Here is a 20,914-nt window from a genome sequence, read left to right on the forward strand (position 1 = left end):
GTTTCAGTCAAGCATTCACCTTGTTCACACAGGATGAGCCACCACTTAACCAAACTTTGATGGTAAGTTGCCAACTTATAAGATGAATCAGACAAAAGATTAATGCAGGTATTAGAAGCTAATGATAAAAGGTGAACTGTGAATAAGCAGGTTGCTTTTAGCTATTTTGCTATTCGGTATCTTACTGAACTGGATTTTAGTTTTGCCTAAACAAACTTTTCACTTCAGTTATCTTAGGTTAAGCAGCGGTGATTTTGCAGACATCTGTCATGCTTCACTTTAACAAAGGAATACCATAGACTTTGTGGCGCGTTCTGGTAGATTTCCTGTTAAGGTTTGAAAGGTTGTTAATTATTAGACCAACGTAAACCCTCAGGTTCAGTTAGACTCCAGTCATGAAACAGCTTACTCGTGCTGCTGCTGCCTGTAGTAAGTCTCATACACTAATGTAATTCATTCATTCATACTGATTTTTCCTGATTGTTTTTTTTTGTCATAATACCACGCAGTTCTTCATCCTGCCAGGCTATGAAGTGAGGACGTACCGAGAGTGTGAAACGCCACCATAGCGGAGGATCTGTGCTGTTTTTTTCCTTACAATGTGATGGATCCCACTGAAAGGCAAAATGGAACAATCCAGAGACAAGATGCAATCGTCACTGACCTCCCCATGCCTCTGACAGAGGATCCACAGGAAACACATATTTATGAGGAAATCCTCCCTCCTGAAAACGATGACGCACATTTGTATGAGAGCACCTTGGCTGGGCTCATATCTCCCACCGAACCTCAGCCTCAACCCCCAGGGAATACCGGGAACACTGATCTCCACAACACAAATGGACCTCATCCAGTCCGTCGCCCTCCCCCTCTCCCTCCAGTCAGAACCAGGCTCCCCAGTGCATGTCTGCCAGTTAGACAAGGCCAAGCAGCCCCTCCTGTTCCCTCCAGGAAACACATTCCGGTCGGCAAATTCAACAAGCAGTTTTCCTGTAACCTCACTGAGCCTGTTCAGAAACTGAATCGATCCAGGACAGAAATTGACAATAATGTGAGTATGTGAGACAAAAAGTTCCTTTATAGGTTAATAAAATGACCCAAATTAAAAGTGGCAAGTTCAGAGAAAAGGCCTAAGTTTGTCTTTTTTTTTTTCACATCAGGATCCATGGGCCATCAAACTAATAGATACCCCACAAGGCAGCACCAAGAGGCTGGCTTCTTTCTGTGACGCAACTTCCAGGTAAGAGAACGATACCAAAATTTGTTCCTGAGTTTGATGTTGCTTAAAATATCCACCCCTATGGTACCCAAACTCTCAAGATGACTGATAAAATAAGTAAAAGGTCTTATTATGTTTATACTGTACTGTTTACAGTATAAACACAACAATGTGTAAAGTTTCTACTTCCTGTGGCTGGATCTTCTGCAGTTTTAGTTGCTTAAAAATAATCTTCACTATTCTTCAATATTTTTTGCTAAAAAAAACGATGTTTTGAATGAACTGACAGAATTGGGATTTCTTTTATCTTTGTGTCTGTACCTTGAGTGAGATGCGATGAATAAGCGTGCAACACATTTGCCATCATACTTTCACTTTCTCGCTTGTGAGCTGTTTGTCTTTACCGTCTCCGGCAGGCTGATGTCATGTTACAAACATGCAGACAGTGTTCATAACTCAGGTATGGTGTGGGGTCGAGTGATACAAATCCACCCCGCACTGCTGCAGCAGGTGGAGGTGACTGTCAGTGTGGCCAAACATTGGGACAATCACCAGCTGCCCTTCCCCACCACCGGTAAGACACCTACCCCCGCCCTCAGTTATACAGAGGTACCTACAACAAATACAATCCATTTCTATCCAGAAAAAAATGAAGAGATGAGAATATAAAACAACAGCAAACACAGAGTCTTATTACATCTGTATTTCTGTCAGTAAAAGGGACAATCTTAATGAACTGGACAATACAGGAGAAGGACAGTTCTAGTATGAGCAACTGGTTTAAATAATATGAATTAATTTTGCAGGTAAAGACATGTAGTTAATAAGGAGAAAGAGCTGTGGTAATGAGTTGATTCAGGAAGAACAATATGGACTTTATACCCACCCTCAGTCCAAACCCTGTATTTCTCTCATTGTATATGTTTTGTGCTTGTTGAATCTTGTGTCATGTCATTGTCATCACCTATTGGCTGTGAAAATCAGGAAATATAAATCAAGAAAAATAATAATTATTAAATTCAGGAGGCTGTGTTGTTGTTTGTCGTACCACACCTTTGATCCTTGGTTGTTATACACTCCAGTATCTTTTCTAAGTCCCTGCAGATGTTGGCAGGAGTGTGTGGACTCTGAACTCTAGTCTTTTATCCAGTGAACAGGACAGTGCAGAGTCTGATTGATGAACTCTTCCAGCTGCTGGACCTCACTCCCAGCACAAGTGAGCATTATGTTCTGAAGCTTTGCAACTCTGAGGAGTATCTCCGAAAGTAAGTAACTTATCCAAAAAATGTTCTATATAAACATGGTGTGTTTCCGCATTCATTGTTTAATTTGGTGCATTTTCCCATATCTCTCTTTAGTGAAGAACTGCTGGGTATGCATGAGATTATTCAGATCTGCTACAAGTTTAAACAAGTGGTCCCCCTCCGACTGCTCCACGTGAGCAGCCTTAAACACCGTCTGGCCAGGGATGTAAGTCAGTTCAAACTCCTTCTCAGTGCCCACCTACAGTATAGATCATTGACCAAGAAGTGGCTGCCTGTCCTGAAATGCTGCTTTCACAGATACCTGCTCCTGGTTCCTGCTCAGCTTCTTATCGTCTGAGTTATTGTAGCTGTAAAAACCTCCGCCCTGAATTCTTGACTTTGTTCTGTTTACACGTCATGACCGGTGGCATTTAGCAGTAACAATGTAACACAGTGAAGGTGAATCTGATGTGTCCTTTATGGTCATGGAAAGCCAAAACAAGGACTTTTGGTGTCATTTAATGATTCTAAAGTCTTTTTAAATATTTTGTATTTGTATTTTTACTATATTTATCCAAAACACAACACAAAAAAATGCCACAAACCCACAAAGAAATCAGTATTTCAACTCGTGCTTCTTCTCTAAGGAAGAAGATGACAGGAACCCATGCCACGTGTACCAGTTCCTGCGTCCTGCCTGTGTCTTCAACACTTGCAAGTAAGATGACGAGTAGTCCTGTGTCCCACATCAGCTTTGCAAAATGGGTTCAGTAACAACAAGTGTTCAGTGGGTCATGCGTCAGCTTGTGTCTGTTTGTAGAAAACACTGGGACAGGTAGCTTGGCTTGGTGGCTTCCTGCCATTTGTCAACTGTGTGTGTGTGTGTGTGTGTGTGTGTGTGTGTGTGTGTGTGTGTGTGTGTGTGTGTGTGTGTGTGTGTGTGTGTGTGTGTGTGTGTGTGTGTGTGTTTAATTTTCCCTCCTCTCTCAGACTGAGCCTGCAGGATGTGCTCAACAACTACAACAGAGAGTTTACAGAGCTCATTGAAAGTAAGGTGAGTATAAACAATATAACCACTGGGGGGACATTTATGTGTATTTCTGTCACACACACATATCCGCCTGTATTTGTTTTTTGATTCTTGGGTCTAATCTCATGATATCTATAGTCTGGGAAGAACATTAAAGCGCTTGAGGGCCATGTTCGCGCCATCAGCAGCCTTCTGTGTGGGTTCTCGTGTCAGGAGTTGGAGGACACCATTGCCTGGCTTAACAGACTCAATCCCACACCTTTGGTAGGATGTTACATACATCTGTGACACTTTTCTGCTGTTAAAGTTCTACATTAAGTTTCATTACGTTACCACGTCTTTGCCAAGGTATTGCAACACTATAATTGCACCAAAAAAAAATGTAGTGTGGAAGAAGACAATACCTCCTCATTCCATTGATCTGCTTCGTTTCCCTCTCTTTTTCTCAGAGTCATGATGAGATATCTGATTGTGAAAGTGGTGAGTAGCTGTTGCTAAACTGTATTGTTGTAGCATGGGTGCCATTATAATTCAGTACGGGTTTTAACCACTAGGTCAGTAAACCCCACCATGCTGACCTATTTTCAGTTTTGTTGCAGTATGTTCACTCTAATATTTCAAAACAACAACTAACTTATTAACTAACTAACTTTAAGTATTTGCAATTCAACAAGACACTGCAGGCACAGAAGTGGCGCAAGACAGTCACAGCCATTTTATCTCTGTTGGAAAATATAATGATGATTAGTAAGTGTCACAAATCTCACTTTAGAGCCCACTATACAGTATATAGTATATAAATCTTTCTTGGATAGTTTATAACACACTATATGTGGCTGTAAGCAGATGTAAGGGTTTATCAATGTGTCTGTCAACATGTTTAACCCTTTGGGTACCCACATAGATAGTAGAAGGTAGAAGGTAATGAAAGACACTATAGTAAAACACAGTTGTAATAATATAAAATGTTTTCATTGGACAAGTTACAATTCTCCACAAATATTATACATTAATAGACACTTGTCTTTCTATCTGCTTACAACTACATATAGTGTGTAATGAACCATTTATTACATATTTGTATACTGCTTACAAATGTTTAATAGGGGACTTAAACTAAAATGTAAAGTAAAATGACCCATTAGGTATATTAACATTTTGATTTGATGTTTATTCTCTGTACTGTGTTCTAGCGATGATCATGCTCCACGGGGCGCTGCAAAAATTGCTGCAGATCTTTTTCAGCAACTTCCAGTCAGACTTCAGAGGTCAGGAGGTAGCCTGTCACCTGGAAACCCGTGATGTTGAGGACGACACTGAAATCTGCCAGTTCAGCATTGCTGCTCTTTACCAACTGCAGCGTTCCTGGCTGACCACGTATGCTCGCATTGGCGGTCACGTACAAACACGCATTTCTATGTCTGTATGTACACCTGTGCACACAAACAAAGGTTAACCACATCCATGATATGAAATCTTTGTTTTTGTTCCTTTATCGTTTTTAGTTACGAGTACTTCTCTGTTTCCTGTGAGCTGACGTACAGAGGACAGAAGATCTGTGACACTGGCGTTTCCGAAAACATCAGCACTGCCTTGTCATTTGGAAACAAGATCCAGTGTAACCGCATGTAAGGACAGGATCTTGTGGAGTCTGATGGTGTAAATGTTATTTTATCACATTCAACATCCTCTTTCCTTGTTTGCATAAGTATTACATTGTCACTGATAACAAAGGTGGAGGGGATTCATCAGCTTTGCTCACTGACCTTAGTGACCATCTGATCCAGGTTCTTTCTGTACAGGTCTGTTGTGCCTGCATACGTGTGTACATGAGAAACAATCAGTTCATTTTATTACAGATTTGTGGGCAATAGTAGAAAGTTATAAATGAGTTTGTGATCACATGTGTATGTATTTGATCTTAGGATGGTGTTTCCTGTCCCAGTAAAAGAGCTGCCATTTGAGACCATGCTGACATTTCACTTCAAAGGCTCCAAGAAAGGAAAGAGCCCAGAGCTTTTAGGCTGGGCTGTATTGCCTCTTTACAGCAACAGGTATGTTTCCAATAACAAAGTTTACACCTCTCTACCATCTTGTTAAGTTTACATTTTTTGGACAAATTAAAAAAGAAGTCAAAGCAGCAGTGGCAAGACTGTATCCACTTGATTTCTCTGACAAAGATGGCAGAAAAAGATAAACATACATAATTAATGACATATACGGTGTGTACTCCATGTGTCTAGGACTCTGGTGTCAGGGACCGTCCTGCTCAGTTTGTCCACGCTGGCTGAGATTTCTGCTCCTCCCTCCCCTGCCCTGTTTGACAGCCACACACAAGCCATCGGGGTCATACTACAGGTCAGTAATAGTGAACAACTCTGCCCCCTGTTGACCAAAACACTGACAGCACCTCACTACCTGCTCAGTCTTTCATCCTGTCATTGATCTCCAGCTCGAGTTTCAAAATCAGTTTAAGTGGACGTATCAGAGGCCCATCGCATTCCCCGGTTCAATCGTTTACTCTCAGCCCTGTGAGGAGCTGAAAAAGAAAATGCTGGAGGTCTCCAAGAAGCACTGCCTCTGCTTGTGAGTAAAAGAAAATTACACACATTACATTATGAACTACTTTACACGTGTATGTGCTGAGTTTGGTTTCAAATTTTTGGACATACATAATTTTACATACCTTATATTTTTTTTCTTGCTTTCTGTATCCATAAACTCAGTCCATAATCTTTCCTCTCTCAGTCTGACAGACAATGAGAAGACTTTCCTCTGGGAAAAGCGTCACTCTGCTGACAAAGGAAGTACTTTCCTCCACCTGCTGCTGGGTGGAGCGTGCCGCTGGCAGCCTGAATACTTGACAGAAATCTATACTGTGGTAGATAACTGGCCCATCCATCTACCAGAGGAGGCGCTCTTCCTGCTCAGTGATAGGCAGGTTACAATGAATTCACACACAAAAATATGGAGACAACACATAATGCAAAGACACAAAGACCAACAAAAATAAAGATAGCATACAGTGCATGGAAAAAGCCTTGTTTAGTTGTTAAACTGTTCATACAATCATACAAAGAATATCTAAAAACACACAAAGAAACGAAGAAGAAGAATGATTAACAGCAAAAGGTGATAGAGGACGATTGCTTTTACGAGCAGGTAGACTGAAGTGAAACTGACAAATAAAAGCTGGTTACCCAAAGCTACGTCTGTGACCTCGACCATGATACAGATTTCCATCTGTCTCATTTGGTGACTTGATGCACCTCTTTCAGTTTTCATGATCAGATCGTGCGGAGAGCTGCAGTTCAGTACTTCGAACAGATACCAGATGCCGAACTCGAGATGTTTCTGCCACAGCTGGTCCAGGTAAGGATACACTAACACCCACCACTAACTATCACACACACACACACACACACACACACACACACATTGTCCATATGGTATCTTTGTCTTTTTGAGTTAATTTCTCAGCACAAGACCAAACCAGTGCTCGTAGATAGGTGGATGTTAGTATGATCGGTCATTGTGTCCTGCAGGCTCTGAAGAGTGAGTGGGAGTTGGATGGACCCCTGGTGATGCTGCTGCTGGAGAGATCACTGAGGAACATACGAATCGCCCATCAGCTCTACTGGTGAGCGGCAGAGTCAGACATCAGACTGAGAGGCTGTAAATTTGGACCACTGTTGTAGCTTCACTCATTTCAAAATGTCAAACTCTGTATTAACATAATGATAGTTTGCATGAAAGTAAATCTCATTCATCACAGGTAATGTTGCAAAAAAAAAGATGAATATAAGGTAACACAACTTTATGCAAAATGCATTGATATCTTTGCTTTTGCATTTTGTGTGTTTTCATTCATTTCATTCTTCAATATTTTTCACTGAATTTGAATTTTTTTATTATTTATTGATGTTTTCCGTGCTGGCAGGCTGCTGGAGGATGCCCACACTGACCCCTACTACCAGAGCTGGTACAGTAAGATTCAGGCTGCCCTGCGGCACTGCTGTGGCCAGAAACTGAGGCAGGAGCTGGAGCACGAAACCCGCCTGGTGTTCCTGCTTGTACAGGTGGCTGATAGAATTCGCACTTCTGACAAGGCTCGACGTAAGGTCTGTAGATAAGTTTAAGTGTATTACTTTATTGATCCTTCAAGCTGGGGAAATTTACTCTGCATTTTACCCACACCTAGTGAACGAAACACACGCACAGATAGATCTCTGATCTTCACATTCATGTACTCATTCACTCACTGGCTTGTAATCCTCTGTTGTTTTTCATTTTATGCTTTTGTCTCCAGAATGTTTTGAAAAAAGAAAAGTCCAAGCTTGATGACTTCTTCACAGATGGGATCAGCTGTTGTCTACCATTGGATCCTGCAGTCCGTGTAAAGGCAGTCGACTTGGATGTAAGAACGCTACACAACGCGTTGCACCTATTTCTCATTACTCTCACTGCGCCATTTCCAAGGAGTCTTTACTCCTTTTGATATATTATTTACAGGCCTGTAAGTTCTACAACTCGAATGCTGCTCCCCTGGGGATCTCATTCATTTGTACCGACCCTCTGGCCAAGAACATCAGTGTCATCTGCAAGGTTGGTAATAATATGGCACCTGGTAGTGATCAAGGTTGTCTTTCTCAGATTTTCCTTTGAAGGAAAATAAAACATCATACTTGCACATACTGCTATTTGTGACAAACTGTCACACTTGTGACACGGTACTCTGAGTCTAAAAGTAATTTTTCTAGTAAACTGTTTCCTTACTTAGTTAAATGTGTTGTTCAGACAGGAGATAACCTGCGCCAGGACATGCTGGTACTTCAGATAGTCCGTGTGATGGACAGTGTGTGGCTCCAGGAGGGACTGGACCTGCAGATGATCACCTACAGGTGTCTTTCAACAGGCAGAGATCAGGGTCAGTTTTTTTAAAAAAATGTACATTAACATACTGCCTCGTCTTATATCTCTTTGATGGTGAATTAACATTTTTTTCCACTGCTAATGCTTGTATTCTCTGTGGTTGTCAGGTCTGGTGGAAGTGGTTCCGGATGCAGTGACCCTGGGGAAGATTCAGCAGGAGTGGGGTCTGGGTGGAACCCTGCGTGAGGACACACTGGAGAAATGGTTCCATGTGTGGAACAAAACTAAGGAGGACTATGAGAAGGTGAAGACCACATCTTATTCTCAGCTACATTTCAGTGTGCTTCTTGAATATTCAGTTTGCTGTTGCCTGTTTTTGTTGTGTTGTGTAACATTCTCTTTCTGTGTTTGTGCAGGCTGTGATGAACTTCATCCACTCATGCGCAGGTTGGTGCGTGGCCACGTTCATCTTGGGGATCTGTGACCGCCACAATGACAACATCATGTTGAAACACAGTGGACACATGTTCCACATTGACTTTGGCAAGATTATGGGCAATGCACAGAAGTTTGGAAGCTTTAAAAGGCAAGTCAGTCAGAAGGGAAGCGGCGCTTTGACAGTGAAAAGAAGAGCGGTGTTTGTGTGTGAGCAGCAGATACAGAAAAGTGTAAAGTCAAAGACAGCGATGTAAATTAATAAGAACCATCCCACACTCTTTCTCCACCATGATAGGGACCGGTCTCCATTCATCTTTACTTCTGAGATGCAGCACTTCATCACAGGTGGGGGACAGAAGCCTCAGCGCTTGCATCGCTTTGTGGAGCTCTGCTGTGAAGCTTACAACATAATCAGAAATCGCTCTGCACTGATACTCAGCATGCTGGAGCTGGTAAGACCTTTACTGAATCACACCACAGAGATATACCTGAGAATACATGATGTTATATGTAACAGCTTTTCATTCATGGTGTGAATGTGACTTCCAGATGCTACATGCAGGTCTAACAGAACTGAAAGACTCAAATGACCTGCAGTATGTCCAGAACAACCTCCGACCTAATAGCACTGACCTTGAGGCCACATCCTACTTTACAAAGTAATTCAATTCAACACAAATGTTCACAGTCAAAATACCTCATTTTATTACCGCTGTTGTATTAATCTCATGCTTATTATAAGTGTTTGTATCCCTCTTCATGTAGGAAGATCAAAGAGAGCATGGGCTGTTTTGCAGTCAAGTTAAACTTCCTGACACACAACATGGCTCAAGGGAAGAAACAAGAGCCGCTAACCAAAGACGGCATCCCCAAACCCAGCACCAACATCCAAGAAGCTGTCATCCAGGGGTTCACCGTCAAGGGAAAAGATGTGGTGAGGCAGCAAGTTGCTCTTTGTGCTTTGGTAATTCAGACAGAAACCTTTCCCCTTTGTTTTTATTTTTATGACGAGATGCACCACAGAGCTATGTGTTAGATCCTAGCAGCCAGGGGAGTTGATGAAACACCTGGAACTGACAGGAAGCTCGCACATATTTGGTCTGAGAGGAACAACCGCTGGCACTCAGCTGACTGTGTGTGTGTTTGCTGTCACGTAAGGCCTCCTAGGCAGCAGTGCTGTGTTTAGAAAGCCTTTCCCTAACTCTCCAGAGTCAACTGCGTTGTTACTGGTTGTTTGTTGGCATTTTACTGCTCTTTGATCAGAGTAGGCTCCCTGATGTCAGGCTAAACTATTTGGAGGTAGAATGGAGCACCTTGTCAGTCAAAGCAGAAGCACAGAGATTTACCCTGATTGCCCAGGAGCAGCTTGATCAAAACTCAGAGTTTTCTCTGCTTCTAGTGCTTTCTTAGTTAGCACAATATAAACACACACACATTCAGTTTCCCACATATGTCTTTTCAGTTTGGACTCTATGGCTGATACTTCTTCAGGCATAAAACAGTGAAAACATAAAAGATGAACCATTAAAGACGTTTCTTGGTTGAAATAAATTTCTACAATAGAAAATGATCTAATTTCTTGGGGTTATGAAAGTAAAAAAAAACCTTCAGACCTGTGTTTAGTTTGCAAAATTGGTGAACAGTTGCAGAGGTCTAGTAAACAAACTCTTAATTATTACCTCTGTAAAGAAGCTTATGATTTCAGCCATGTCTGTTGGTGGGTTTGTTTATTTGTCAGCATGATTACATAAAAAAATGCTGACTACTTTCCACAGTATTACGAAATAGGGTGTTTCCCAACATTTTTGTCAATCTCTCAGGAAATAATGTATGAATCTTGATGTAAAAAATCACTTACAGTGTGGAAATCAATGAGTTTGTACCAGTTTTGTACAGATCCCGATAAAACCCCAGAGCTTCAACATGGATCCCGGGTTATCTACAGTCTGTCCTCATTTGTTTTGTTTGATTTCCAGATCTATTCCCTGAGAGTGACCATTCATGATGGCTACCTGACCAGTGAGAAGACATTTGGGCAGTTTGAGCTGATTCACAAGCAGCTGCAGAAATACTTCATTGAATCCATGCTGCCTCAGTGAGTGAAGGAAAACATACACGTCCAGCTCACATAGAACGGCTGTTTTATTTGGAAGCACATCGTCTTTCACAGCAATAACATAATTTGAAGCATGTCTTTGCTCATTAAAGGTTTCCTAGCTGGTATAAGATGTCTTTCACCCCATCAAGGAAGATGTCTCTGCTGAACAAATACCTAAAACAGCTGTTTGAGGGACCATGCAAGGGAGTAAGTTCCTCTTATCATGCTTTCCATCACTGATTTGATTTATCTCCATGGTATTTTGCTCTAGCTTGCTAACCTAACATTCTCTGTCCTGCAGAATGAATTTGTGTGCAGCTTGTTCCTGGATGGCCCCAGCAAACTCCAGGAAAGTGTGATGACAGGTAAGTTTCTGCTCTTGAATAAAAAAAATAAAAAATAAAAAAAAGATTATAAAAGGTTTAAATCAAAAGAGCACTTCATGCTAAAGGCAACATTTTGATTGTGGAGGTTGATTCTGTGTTATGTCTTGATGAAACCCTGATGATATTTCATTTATAAGACATACTATGCTGTGACTTATTGGCACTGATGCACTGATCTGTTCCAGGAGCCCGTCCTCAGATCCAGCTGTGTATTTCTTACAGCCACTGTAAACTCTCCGTCTTGGTAAAACACCTGAAGAATGTTGTGAGTTTGCTTCATTCTTATCATTGCATTGTTTGGAGCCTTAAACAAGAGGAATGTAAACATAGTACATGTTCTCCAGCAGAAATACTTTATGGTGTGTGCTTGTGAGCAAGCTGTCCCTTTTAGCCTTTTCTGTTTTCAACAGAAACAAGCAAATGGCTCCAACCCTGACGCCTACGTGGTCACACGTCTGAGACCGGACCCTCCACAGCGCTCCAAGAGGAAGACGAAGGTGGTCCGCAATAATGACAACCCCACATTCAATGAACTGGTACAGTCACTTTCTCTGGTACCCATAGTATATAAACATATGTTTTACTCAAGGAAAAACAGTTATTTGAAGTAATAATACAGACAGACAAAGTTAGCGATTAGGCAGCTAAACAGCCAGATGTTTCCCTCAAGAGCTGAAGGAAACCAACGTCAGGGCTACAAGATGTCCCCCAGGTAGCCAAACAATCCATTATTGCATGTTTAATAGTCTAAGTCCATATACCTCACAGATGGGCAAAAAAACAAAACAAAACAAAACAAACCCGAATATATGAAATGAGTGTTGTACAGTAACCTAGTGCAGTAAGTAATAAAAAAAAATAGGCTGTGTTGGAAGAGACGCTTACGAGGCTCACATTCAGTGTCGACTGAGAAATTTAAATATTAATCACATAAATGCTGTTTTAATATAATAGCAGAATCTGGGATTTTTATCTTTTTTTCTCTTCCTCTGGACCCCTCGAGATGATGGGCTGTCACTCAAAGTTCTACAAAATCCTTCTGACTTTGTGTAATGTTCACTTTTAATGTGAGCTCTGCCTGCAGCGCCGCTCTCCTCGCTGAGTGAGTCTGATGTGATCTTTGAGTGTTGAACCCAGTGGACTTTGACCAGTGGCTTCCCACGTAGTGTCTTCTACCCTTTTTTGTTGCAAAGCGAAGCCGTAACTTGGGAAAATGAATAGAAAAATACCGTCTTGTTCTACAGTTTTGACAGAAATTTTAGATAAAAGCCAAGCACTACAGCAGAAATATCCTAAAATGACTTATTCTAACATATTCTGAATATGGTGCTGTTTGATGAACACAATATCTGCCTCCTGTTCACAGCTGGAGTACAGTTTTGTCCCACTCCTGTATGGGATGGTGCTGGAAGTGACAGTGAAGAGCAGGAAGACTTTTGTGGCTGCAACCAACATTAAACTGGATGGCGAGTTGCTTGGCAAGGAAACATGGTTTCCCCTCGGGAACTGTGCAATCTAACATCAGAGAGTTGCACTGCATGCCTGCTGCCAGCAGGGGGTGCAGCCACACTGAGGGAGAGACTCCTGTAACTGTATATAAGAGACAAATTCACCTGAGAAGAGGAGCTATGCTCTCATCTTTACCTGTTTATCAGATGCAGCTTAACCTCACTGCAGAGCTAAATGCATTGGCTGTGGATGGGGTGTTTGCATGACGTTACAAAGCTGAGCTAAACGACTCAGGGAAAGAGTCTTTTTACTGTGTGAAGCACCATTTACCTAATCCATTTTATTTTTAAATGTTCAAATCAAGAGGACATTTGCTAAGTAAGTCTGATTTTTTTTTTTTTTTTTTTGATGTAGCCTTGGTGAAGGATGAAGGAAAGAAACTATTACTTTTATTATCATTTGTGCACTTTCATTTGCACTTAAGCTTTGTCCCTCTAAATATTTGTGTTCGAGGTGACACAGTGCTGTGAGGAGCTTGGTTGCCTGTTGCCTGCCCAGACTGAATGTTTGTCCCTTTCGGCTGTGTCAACTGTGTCCTTGACCGGTGGAATTGAGGGTGGGAGAGTGAGAAAGGGAGGAGAGGGGTGAGGAGAGTGTGTGAGCAGGATGACAACTCTGTCTCTCTGGCTTGAGGGGCCGAGTTAACACTCTCCCCCTCTTCTCCCTCCTTTGTCTTATCCATCAGTGGCATTCAAACACAGTTATGCACATGCATGCACAAACAGGCAAAGGCAGACACTCGCATGCCGACACACTTACCGCTGAAAAAGCACCAACACACACACATTTACTCACTCACACTTTGAAGGCTAAGGCAGGTCTTAATGCCATCCTCCTCCTGACAGGCTTGGTGACCCGTCCTCTCCTCCGCCTCATTCACAGGATTTAGTGATGAACATGGATAGAAATAGACTTCCCTGCACTGGATTTGGTTCAATAATGTATACCTCTGTGAATGCTATTTATATTATTCCCTGCTGGGTCTCTCGCGGGGAGGTAGGCTTGGAAGAAAATGCTGGCTGCTACTCTTTTCATAGTAATGTTCATGGAGTATTAATGTATCCTGGCATGACTCATCGATTTCAGCCCCTAATATAAGAATTATATCTATTGTTTTGGAATGGATGATCCGAAAAAACAGTCTCTTGTGGTTTGGTTAGATCATCTCATGTGTGATCTACTCTCCCACAATAATTGCACTTGCATCAATTATTAATTCTGTAGTAAGAACCTAATAAGTTACTCCAGGGATTTCTCCTTTACTTGAGTGATTCAGACAGAGCGTTATTCTTCGTTAGAGGTCTTTTCAGCTCTGCTGGAAGCTTCTGGTGTTTTCCTCTGCAGCACACAGTGCAGGCAGCAGAAAAAGGCACGTCTATTTTCTGACAATAAAACTGGTATTTATATCTGAGGAAATGGTGCTTATGATTTATTTATATATTTTTGTTGTTGTTGTTGGTGTTGTTGCTGCATCAGCCACGCTTCATCTGTTGGCGAGGTGTGTGTGTGAGAGTCTGATATGGTAAAAGCTGTTTTTAGGAATACTCGACAAAGACGAAGAGGGAGGCTGGATCGAGGCTGCGTCCGTCTCTGGACAGGAGGGGCACCCAGCGGTAGCCTGGAGGTGGAGAGGGAAGGGCGGCGTGAAAAGAAATGTATGTATAGCTGCTGAATACATGAGCAACATATATAAACTGAAGCACAGAGCAGAGGCCAACCTTCAGTAGTGCTGACATGGTGAATGAAGGGAAATACAATAATGGTCTCACAATGTCACCTGATGTAATTTAGCTCTTCATTTGACGCCCGACCCCCACCCTGCTGTCACTCTTTCTGCCTCTGGCGCTCACCTTTCTTCAGGCTGGTGAAGGGCAGAGTGTACTGGCCCACAAACTCACTGATGAGAGGACTCGTCTGATCTCGCACACAGAAGCGGATGAGGCAGAGCTCGGGGACACTGATGGTGAAGTTCATTTCAGTATTCCAGTGAGGACTCAGAGCTGTACAGGTGATCAGAATTAACCAGTTCATTAGAATTAATAAGCACCAATGGCTTTAGCTGAAGCATCTGTAATAAAAAAAAATGTATATTAATAATGGATCACATGAGTACTTGTAAGTAAACTGCTCTCGGTCTCACTGCTCTTGTAGCAGCATTTCTTGCAGAACAAAAGCAGAAATGCTTGCAGCAAAAAAAGAAAAACACAAAAACCTCTATATACCAATTGTATGTAAACTGCAAGGCACCAAACACCAAAAGAGTGAGATATTACCCTCAGGAGTTGGTAGAGACCAAAAGCAGATGTAGAAGGTGGCCAGAAACATGATTCTTGATGGTAATTATTATTATTATTATTTTTTTTTTTTTTTGTCATATCTAAAGGATTACTTGCTATCTCCAGAGAAGAGTTAGAGACCCGTAGAAAGTTATGCTGTTCATTTATTCAGCTTATTGATAAACAGACCAAAAAGTTGAGCAAAGTGAGGCTGTACTCGGTGCTCTGAGCTGAATGCAAACGTCAGCACACTGGCATTCTCGCAGTGATAGTGGTAACATGGGTGATGTTAAGTAGGTGAAGTGTTTACCATGATAGTGAGCATGTTAGCATGCTAGCATTTCATAATTAGCACTAAACAAAAGGTAACAGCTGAGGCTAATGGGAATGTCATTAGTTCAAGCAAGGATTTAAATTCAAATTCAGACCTGCTGGTGGCGATAGAAGAATAGGCTCATGCACAATTCACATGTGTATGAGAGGGTTGTTACAATTAATCCTGACTGTCTGCACAGTTTCATGGCAATCCGTCACAGTTGTTGAGATATTTCAGTCTAGACCAAAGTGGCGAAACTGACCAACAGATAGACTTTGTCATCTACAGAAACAAGTATTATCATAACCACGACAGCATCAGTGTCATAATGATGATATATGACAAGTGACAAGCCTGAGTTCAGATAACGAATGAATCATATCTGCTTCCATTCACAGCAGTGGTGGAAAGTGACTAAGTACATTACACTGGCTCCCAGTATGTTTTAGAACTGACTTTCAGATCTTACTGATTACTGCTTTGTCTCTGACCTTTTAGTAGCCCTGTGCGCCAGTACGTACTCGGGCAGAGGTCTTTTATCTGTTCCTGAAACCTGGCTGAAAACTAAAGGAGGCAGAGCGTTAGAGTCAAGGCCCCAAAGCTATGGAACAACCTGCTTGAGGAAATCAGGTTGGCTGACTCAGAAAATTCAATTAAATCCCTTCCTAAGACATACTTTTATCGGAGAGCCTTTCCTGATTTCACTTGAGTTTAAAATTTCTGTCTTTGAACTGTGTTTTATCTCCTTTAAAATGTTTTTTTTTTTTAATTCTTGTATTTTTCTACTCTGATTTTTATCTGCTGTCACTGAATTGGTTCTATACACCAAAATGCTTCTATTTATTCCATTTTTAAATCTAATGCTACTCACTAATCATCTCACGACCCCTAAGATTAATGTTCTGCCCCTGTTTATAATACAGTGTATACAGTAGTTCAAACTAGCTCCACTTCCAGCAGCTACAACAGTAACATGCTGCTGACATACTGATGCTCCTGCATTAATTATTTAATGTGGTCATATTTAATAATATACCAGTCAAACCAGTACTTTTAGTTGCTCATTTTGCTGCTAATACTTGTGCACTTTTAAGTAGGATTTTTTTTATGGAGGACTTGTAATAGAATATATTTACATTGCGGAACTGGTACTTTTACTTAAGTAGGAGATCTGAATACTTCTTCCACCACTGATTCACAAACTATTTCTGATCCAAAGCAGTTTGCTCAAGTTCTGCCCAAGTTTTCTTATAAATCCACATTCATTTGTATTCACCAGCGACCTTATCTGTTTCATGGTGTGAGATGATTTTATGATTTATGCCCATGCATATGTGCTCTGTGCCCTCCAGGACTCTTCACTATCTCTCCCATCCCTCTTGTCTCATCTCAGCAGGAGCAGCACCACACTATATCGCTTAATGTTATGTTTTGGTTTTAAGTTCATCAAAGGAGACATACTGCATGTTTAGGGCTGAACACCACCTGAAACATGGTCTGTCAAAAACCTTGGCAGCTGAGGGTTCCCACACTTGAAAGTCTGATGATAGTTACAGGCTGTAAATTTAAGACCCAAACAGTCATTTTCATGGTAAAGAAATAAACTAACCCTAATCATTATGAATCTATGTGTATGAGGATCCAACTGATGCTTAAAGTCACTGTAGCCCTTCACCCAGTACGCTGTGACTGTCTGCTCCACGTTTGCAGTCATACCAGTAGTTCATGTTGCCTCTTCAAAGGAAATACACTTCTACATTTTGAAGAAACTAATCAGCACATTTCTCCTCAGAAGACCAACAGCAGCTTACCAGGAAATAGATTTAAAGGCAAGAAGAAGAAAACCTTACAGAAACCACAAAATACTGCTGTCACAGAAAACTCCCTGGAATCCAGTTTAGGTGATTTCCCTCTTTTCACTTGAAGGCTTACATTGTCTTACAGTATGTTGGTACTCGGCATGTTCTCAGATGTCATATGTATTTATCTCTGCAATTGTTAGTATAAAATCAGAGAGTCAGGCTTGTAATGTAAAGGACTGAGTTTTTGATAAGACTCAAGCATTAATGTTCATGGACATGTGACAATTTTTCATCTAGCACCACCATCAGGTCAAATTTGAAATTTGCACAATACTTTGTGCTCCACTTTGTCAGAGTGCCAGTGTGTCTAGGTACAAACTCACAGAGCACCTACAGTGGGTGTAGATTCTGTAGAAGTATTGTTTTTTCTGCACCTGCTATTTCAATACTGACGCTTTCCATGTCATCGTTTTACAACATTTGGCTGTTGCCGCACCAGCACCATTTTTAATGTGAGGAACTGTCAATGTCACAATGTCTAAACTCAAAAAGAACAAATAGAGCCTGCGAGCCTGCGAAACTCATACAAGATTGAATATTTTCAGCTGAATCTCACAGATATTGAGAAAAATCTGTCACAGGACGCCTTAGCATGATGAAAGTAGAGCCAAGTCTGTCAAAGTAGAGCTGAGCCAGTCTAGCTGCGTCTTGAGATGTCCTAACAAGACCGATATACAGTTTGAATTGCCATACTTACAATTGTTTTTGATGGCAAGTGTGCTTTTCTTGCAGGAGTCAGAGGGAATCCCATGAATCTCCACTCTGACAAAGGGGTCCAGAGCTTTGCCATTCCTGCTGACAGGTAGGTTGGACCCACTGATCACCTGTAGGTAATCACACAAAAAGAGGCAGGACGAAAAGTAATTTAAACCAGGGATAAACAGTGAATAGAAAAGAGAACAGGAGAACCAGTAAGAGTAGAGAAGAGGAGAGGAGAAGGCTGTAATTACACTAGTCTGGAGAGAGGCAGGCTTATCTGCAGTCCTCTCACACTGAGCCTTCCCTTCCCCGGCTCTGATCAAAGACAAACCTGCTTGTACTTATCACGACATGCCCCGCTTGGCACTGATGGAGCTTTACAGTGTCCGGCCCAAAATTACAGTCGCTTTCCTCTCCTAAAGTCATGCTACAAAAAACTCTGCGTCATGCTCCCTCATAACAACAATGGTCCATACTTCTGAGTGCACAGACAGCTGTCTGGATTAGCCATTTCACGAAGATCTGGAAACAGGCCATTGCTTATTGTTGACAGTTTTATGCTAAATAGACTCATGAAACCTCAAGGGGAAATATTGTTTTCCCAAGCAGATGAATAATTTAATCTTTAAAAATTGAAAACCCAACCCAACCGAAGTTACAACACTGAATGCATCTTCATGACTCCGATTCCCACTGAGTTGAGAGCTGAGGCGAGATTGCAGGATTTTCCCTGAAGTGATCGAATAATACAGAGCGATGATGTGAATAAATAAAGTTAGGGTTTTTTTCCCAGGGCATCCAAAAACAGAGCACACCACATTTATATTTCATGCGGTGCGCTGGGAAGATGTACGGTGTGTGTACATATTCTATTAGAAGACAATGTCTGATTTGCTTTTGTTTAACTTGTGAGAGTCCATACATCCTCGTGAAGTGTAGCCTGATCAAGAATTATTTCCTTCATAAGAGGTACAGCAGAGCCAAGAGTTATAGTCAAGGCACTTTAAAGCAGCAGATATAACTGCTTGCATTTAGTACAGTTACTATAGTGCCTGAGCTAAGTCCACTGAGGAAGTAGCCCAAGATCCACATCTGGATTCAGCTGAAACATGATGAACACACATAGGCTGATCTGAAATCAGTAAAAGCACATTTTCTCACTAACCTGTCATGGTATCGAGCCATGCAAATAAGTTAGCTTTTACTTGTTCAGTTTATGTGATCTGCATCCCTGAGTTTTCTGACACTACCCCAGTACAATGGAGATAAATGGAACTGCATTTGTGAGGCTTGCACTGAAAAATGACATTTTAAAAAATTTAACAGCATAAAAAATGTCCCTGTAACTCTGAATACTCACTCCACTCCACACCTTGACAAAAAAAAAAAAAAGAGCAAAGCAATATGAAGCACTTGTACGGCAGCACTCTGAACATGCTTTTAGTGATTTAAGGGGGATGCGTCTCCAACTTTAATGACATCTAACTCTTGTACATATCAACTTTTAATGTACTTACTTTGGACAAAAGCTTCAAATTAACGTCACATAACATGACGCTCAGACTTTGCTGTCAAAAGTTTCTTTATGAGATTTATTTCTTCAATGGAAAATAGTTCTAGTGAAAACAGGGACAGTGTTTCTGCCAAGAGATATTGCTGTTTAATTTTGTAATTGTAATATGAATATAAAACAAAGTCCCACTCTCCTCTGTTGTATTGTGGTGGAGGCAGAAATGTTACAGACCAATAACGCAAAACCTTAACAAATAAAAACTAAACAATCTGCATGGCCACACACCACTAGAGGTGAGGGACAAAGATCGTTTTTGTAATTTGGGTGAATCAACCGTTTAAAAGTACTTTCACTGTGATTCATAGACATAAGACTGATTCCAGCAGAGTAACTACAATGTTCCCTCGTCTTCCTCTTCTGCACTAAGTCTCTGTGAGTCCCATGTGATGCCCGGCAATTCTATACATTGTCTTTGCTGTGCAAAGCTCCACATGTCTCTGAATCCCACCATTATGTCCTGCACACTGTTGAATCCCTGTAATTGGACTTATGTGTGTGACTGCGGTCCTCATGATCACACTATTGGTGTGAACATGTGACCATGTTCTCTACAGTTTCATTCATCCTTTGTCATGTGGCTTAGATGCTGTATATTACAACTGCTGCTATTAGTGTCCCCTGAGATGCTTAAAATAATGGAAAAGGGATGATTTATTAATTGGACCCTGGGTCTAATTGCATTAGATCACCCCTCTCTCTCTCCTTTCCCTTTACTTTCGGAAGGAGGTAATCTCATTAAACGCAGACACTCTCAGGGACTTTTACATCATTGTTGGTTCACAGCATCCGACAGGAAAGTATTTGTCTGGAGGCAAAGAGTAAGATGAGCTCCACTACACAATGCCCTAGATTGAGAGGCATAGACACACGCATACATGCACGTAAAGCACACATGCACACAGAGTCCTTTAACATCACACCTTAATCCATAAATCCACCCTGAGTGGATTATTCAGCATTCAGCACTCCATAGCTGTACCTTGAGCATCATGCGTGTGGGTTTGAGCTTCTTCTGGCTACAGCCGGGATCAAAGCTCGTCTGACTGGACATGAGCACCGCCGGCTTCAGGATGTATCCACAGCCCCCGTTGTCCTGGAAACGGCCATCATTAAGGTCCATGGGCAAACCCAGAGACTGGAAATTGAGAGCCACTGCAAAACACCACAGGACAGTGTTGGAACAATGAAAACGAGGAGCCGCCGCACGGTGGCAACAAAAATTTATGGGAACAAAATTAAGAATGCCTAAAGCTTGTTAAAAAATAAAACGAGCTGCATGAGATGATCTCTCTGCACAACTTCCACTTTCTAATGCTCTTGCTCATCCTGCAGAAGGGAGCTAAATTATACAATGACTTGAAATGTTTCCACAACAGTGGCGTACATTGCATC

The 20,914-nt window shown here is 41.5% G+C and overlaps 2 protein-coding genes across 3 annotated transcripts in view; one reads left to right on the forward strand and one right to left on the reverse strand.

The window, feature by feature from the left end:
• Nucleotides 1-14,206, forward strand: pik3c2g (phosphatidylinositol-4-phosphate 3-kinase catalytic subunit type 2 gamma). 2 transcript variants are annotated; one of them, XM_041038538.1, is made up of 33 exons: nt 1-62; nt 510-1,051; nt 1,161-1,240; nt 1,636-1,793; nt 2,370-2,484; nt 2,578-2,689; nt 3,111-3,181; nt 3,454-3,517; nt 3,632-3,757; nt 3,943-3,973; nt 4,687-4,870; nt 4,999-5,121; nt 5,419-5,547; nt 5,737-5,851; nt 5,946-6,079; nt 6,242-6,430; nt 6,772-6,865; nt 7,039-7,133; nt 7,434-7,614; nt 7,803-7,910; nt 8,006-8,098; nt 8,291-8,420; nt 8,533-8,669; nt 8,782-8,951; nt 9,099-9,255; nt 9,353-9,462; nt 9,569-9,737; nt 10,780-10,898; nt 11,012-11,108; nt 11,203-11,266; nt 11,473-11,552; nt 11,698-11,823; nt 12,654-14,206. In XM_041038538.1, exons 2-33 carry the CDS (start codon nt 605-607, stop codon nt 12,804-12,806), a joined length of 4,161 nt encoding a protein of 1,386 aa, XP_040894472.1. In that variant the 5' UTR covers nt 1-62; nt 510-604; the 3' UTR covers nt 12,807-14,206. The 2 variants fall into 2 exon arrangements, with proteins under 2 accessions (XP_040894472.1, XP_040894473.1); XM_041038539.1 differs by having other exon boundaries at nt 47-62; nt 526-1,051.
• The window catches only part of LOC121182175 (1-phosphatidylinositol 4,5-bisphosphate phosphodiesterase zeta-1-like), a 15,453-nt gene continuing 8,741 nt past the window's right edge, over nt 14,203-20,914 (reverse strand). Inside the window, exons 7-10 of the mRNA XM_041038540.1 lie at nt 20,502-20,674; nt 17,948-18,074; nt 14,647-14,796; nt 14,203-14,414 (exon numbers count right to left, since the gene is read on the reverse strand). Of these exons, the coding sequence (XP_040894474.1) occupies nt 14,332-14,414; nt 14,647-14,796; nt 17,948-18,074; nt 20,502-20,674 (533 nt within the window). The 3' untranslated portion in view covers nt 14,203-14,331. The remainder of the gene's footprint in view (nt 14,415-14,646; nt 14,797-17,947; nt 18,075-20,501; nt 20,675-20,914) is intronic.

This window comes from Toxotes jaculatrix, chromosome 5 (assembly GCF_017976425.1).
Source record: "Toxotes jaculatrix isolate fToxJac2 chromosome 5, fToxJac2.pri, whole genome shotgun sequence".
NCBI classification, from domain to species: domain Eukaryota; kingdom Metazoa; phylum Chordata; class Actinopteri; family Toxotidae; genus Toxotes; species Toxotes jaculatrix.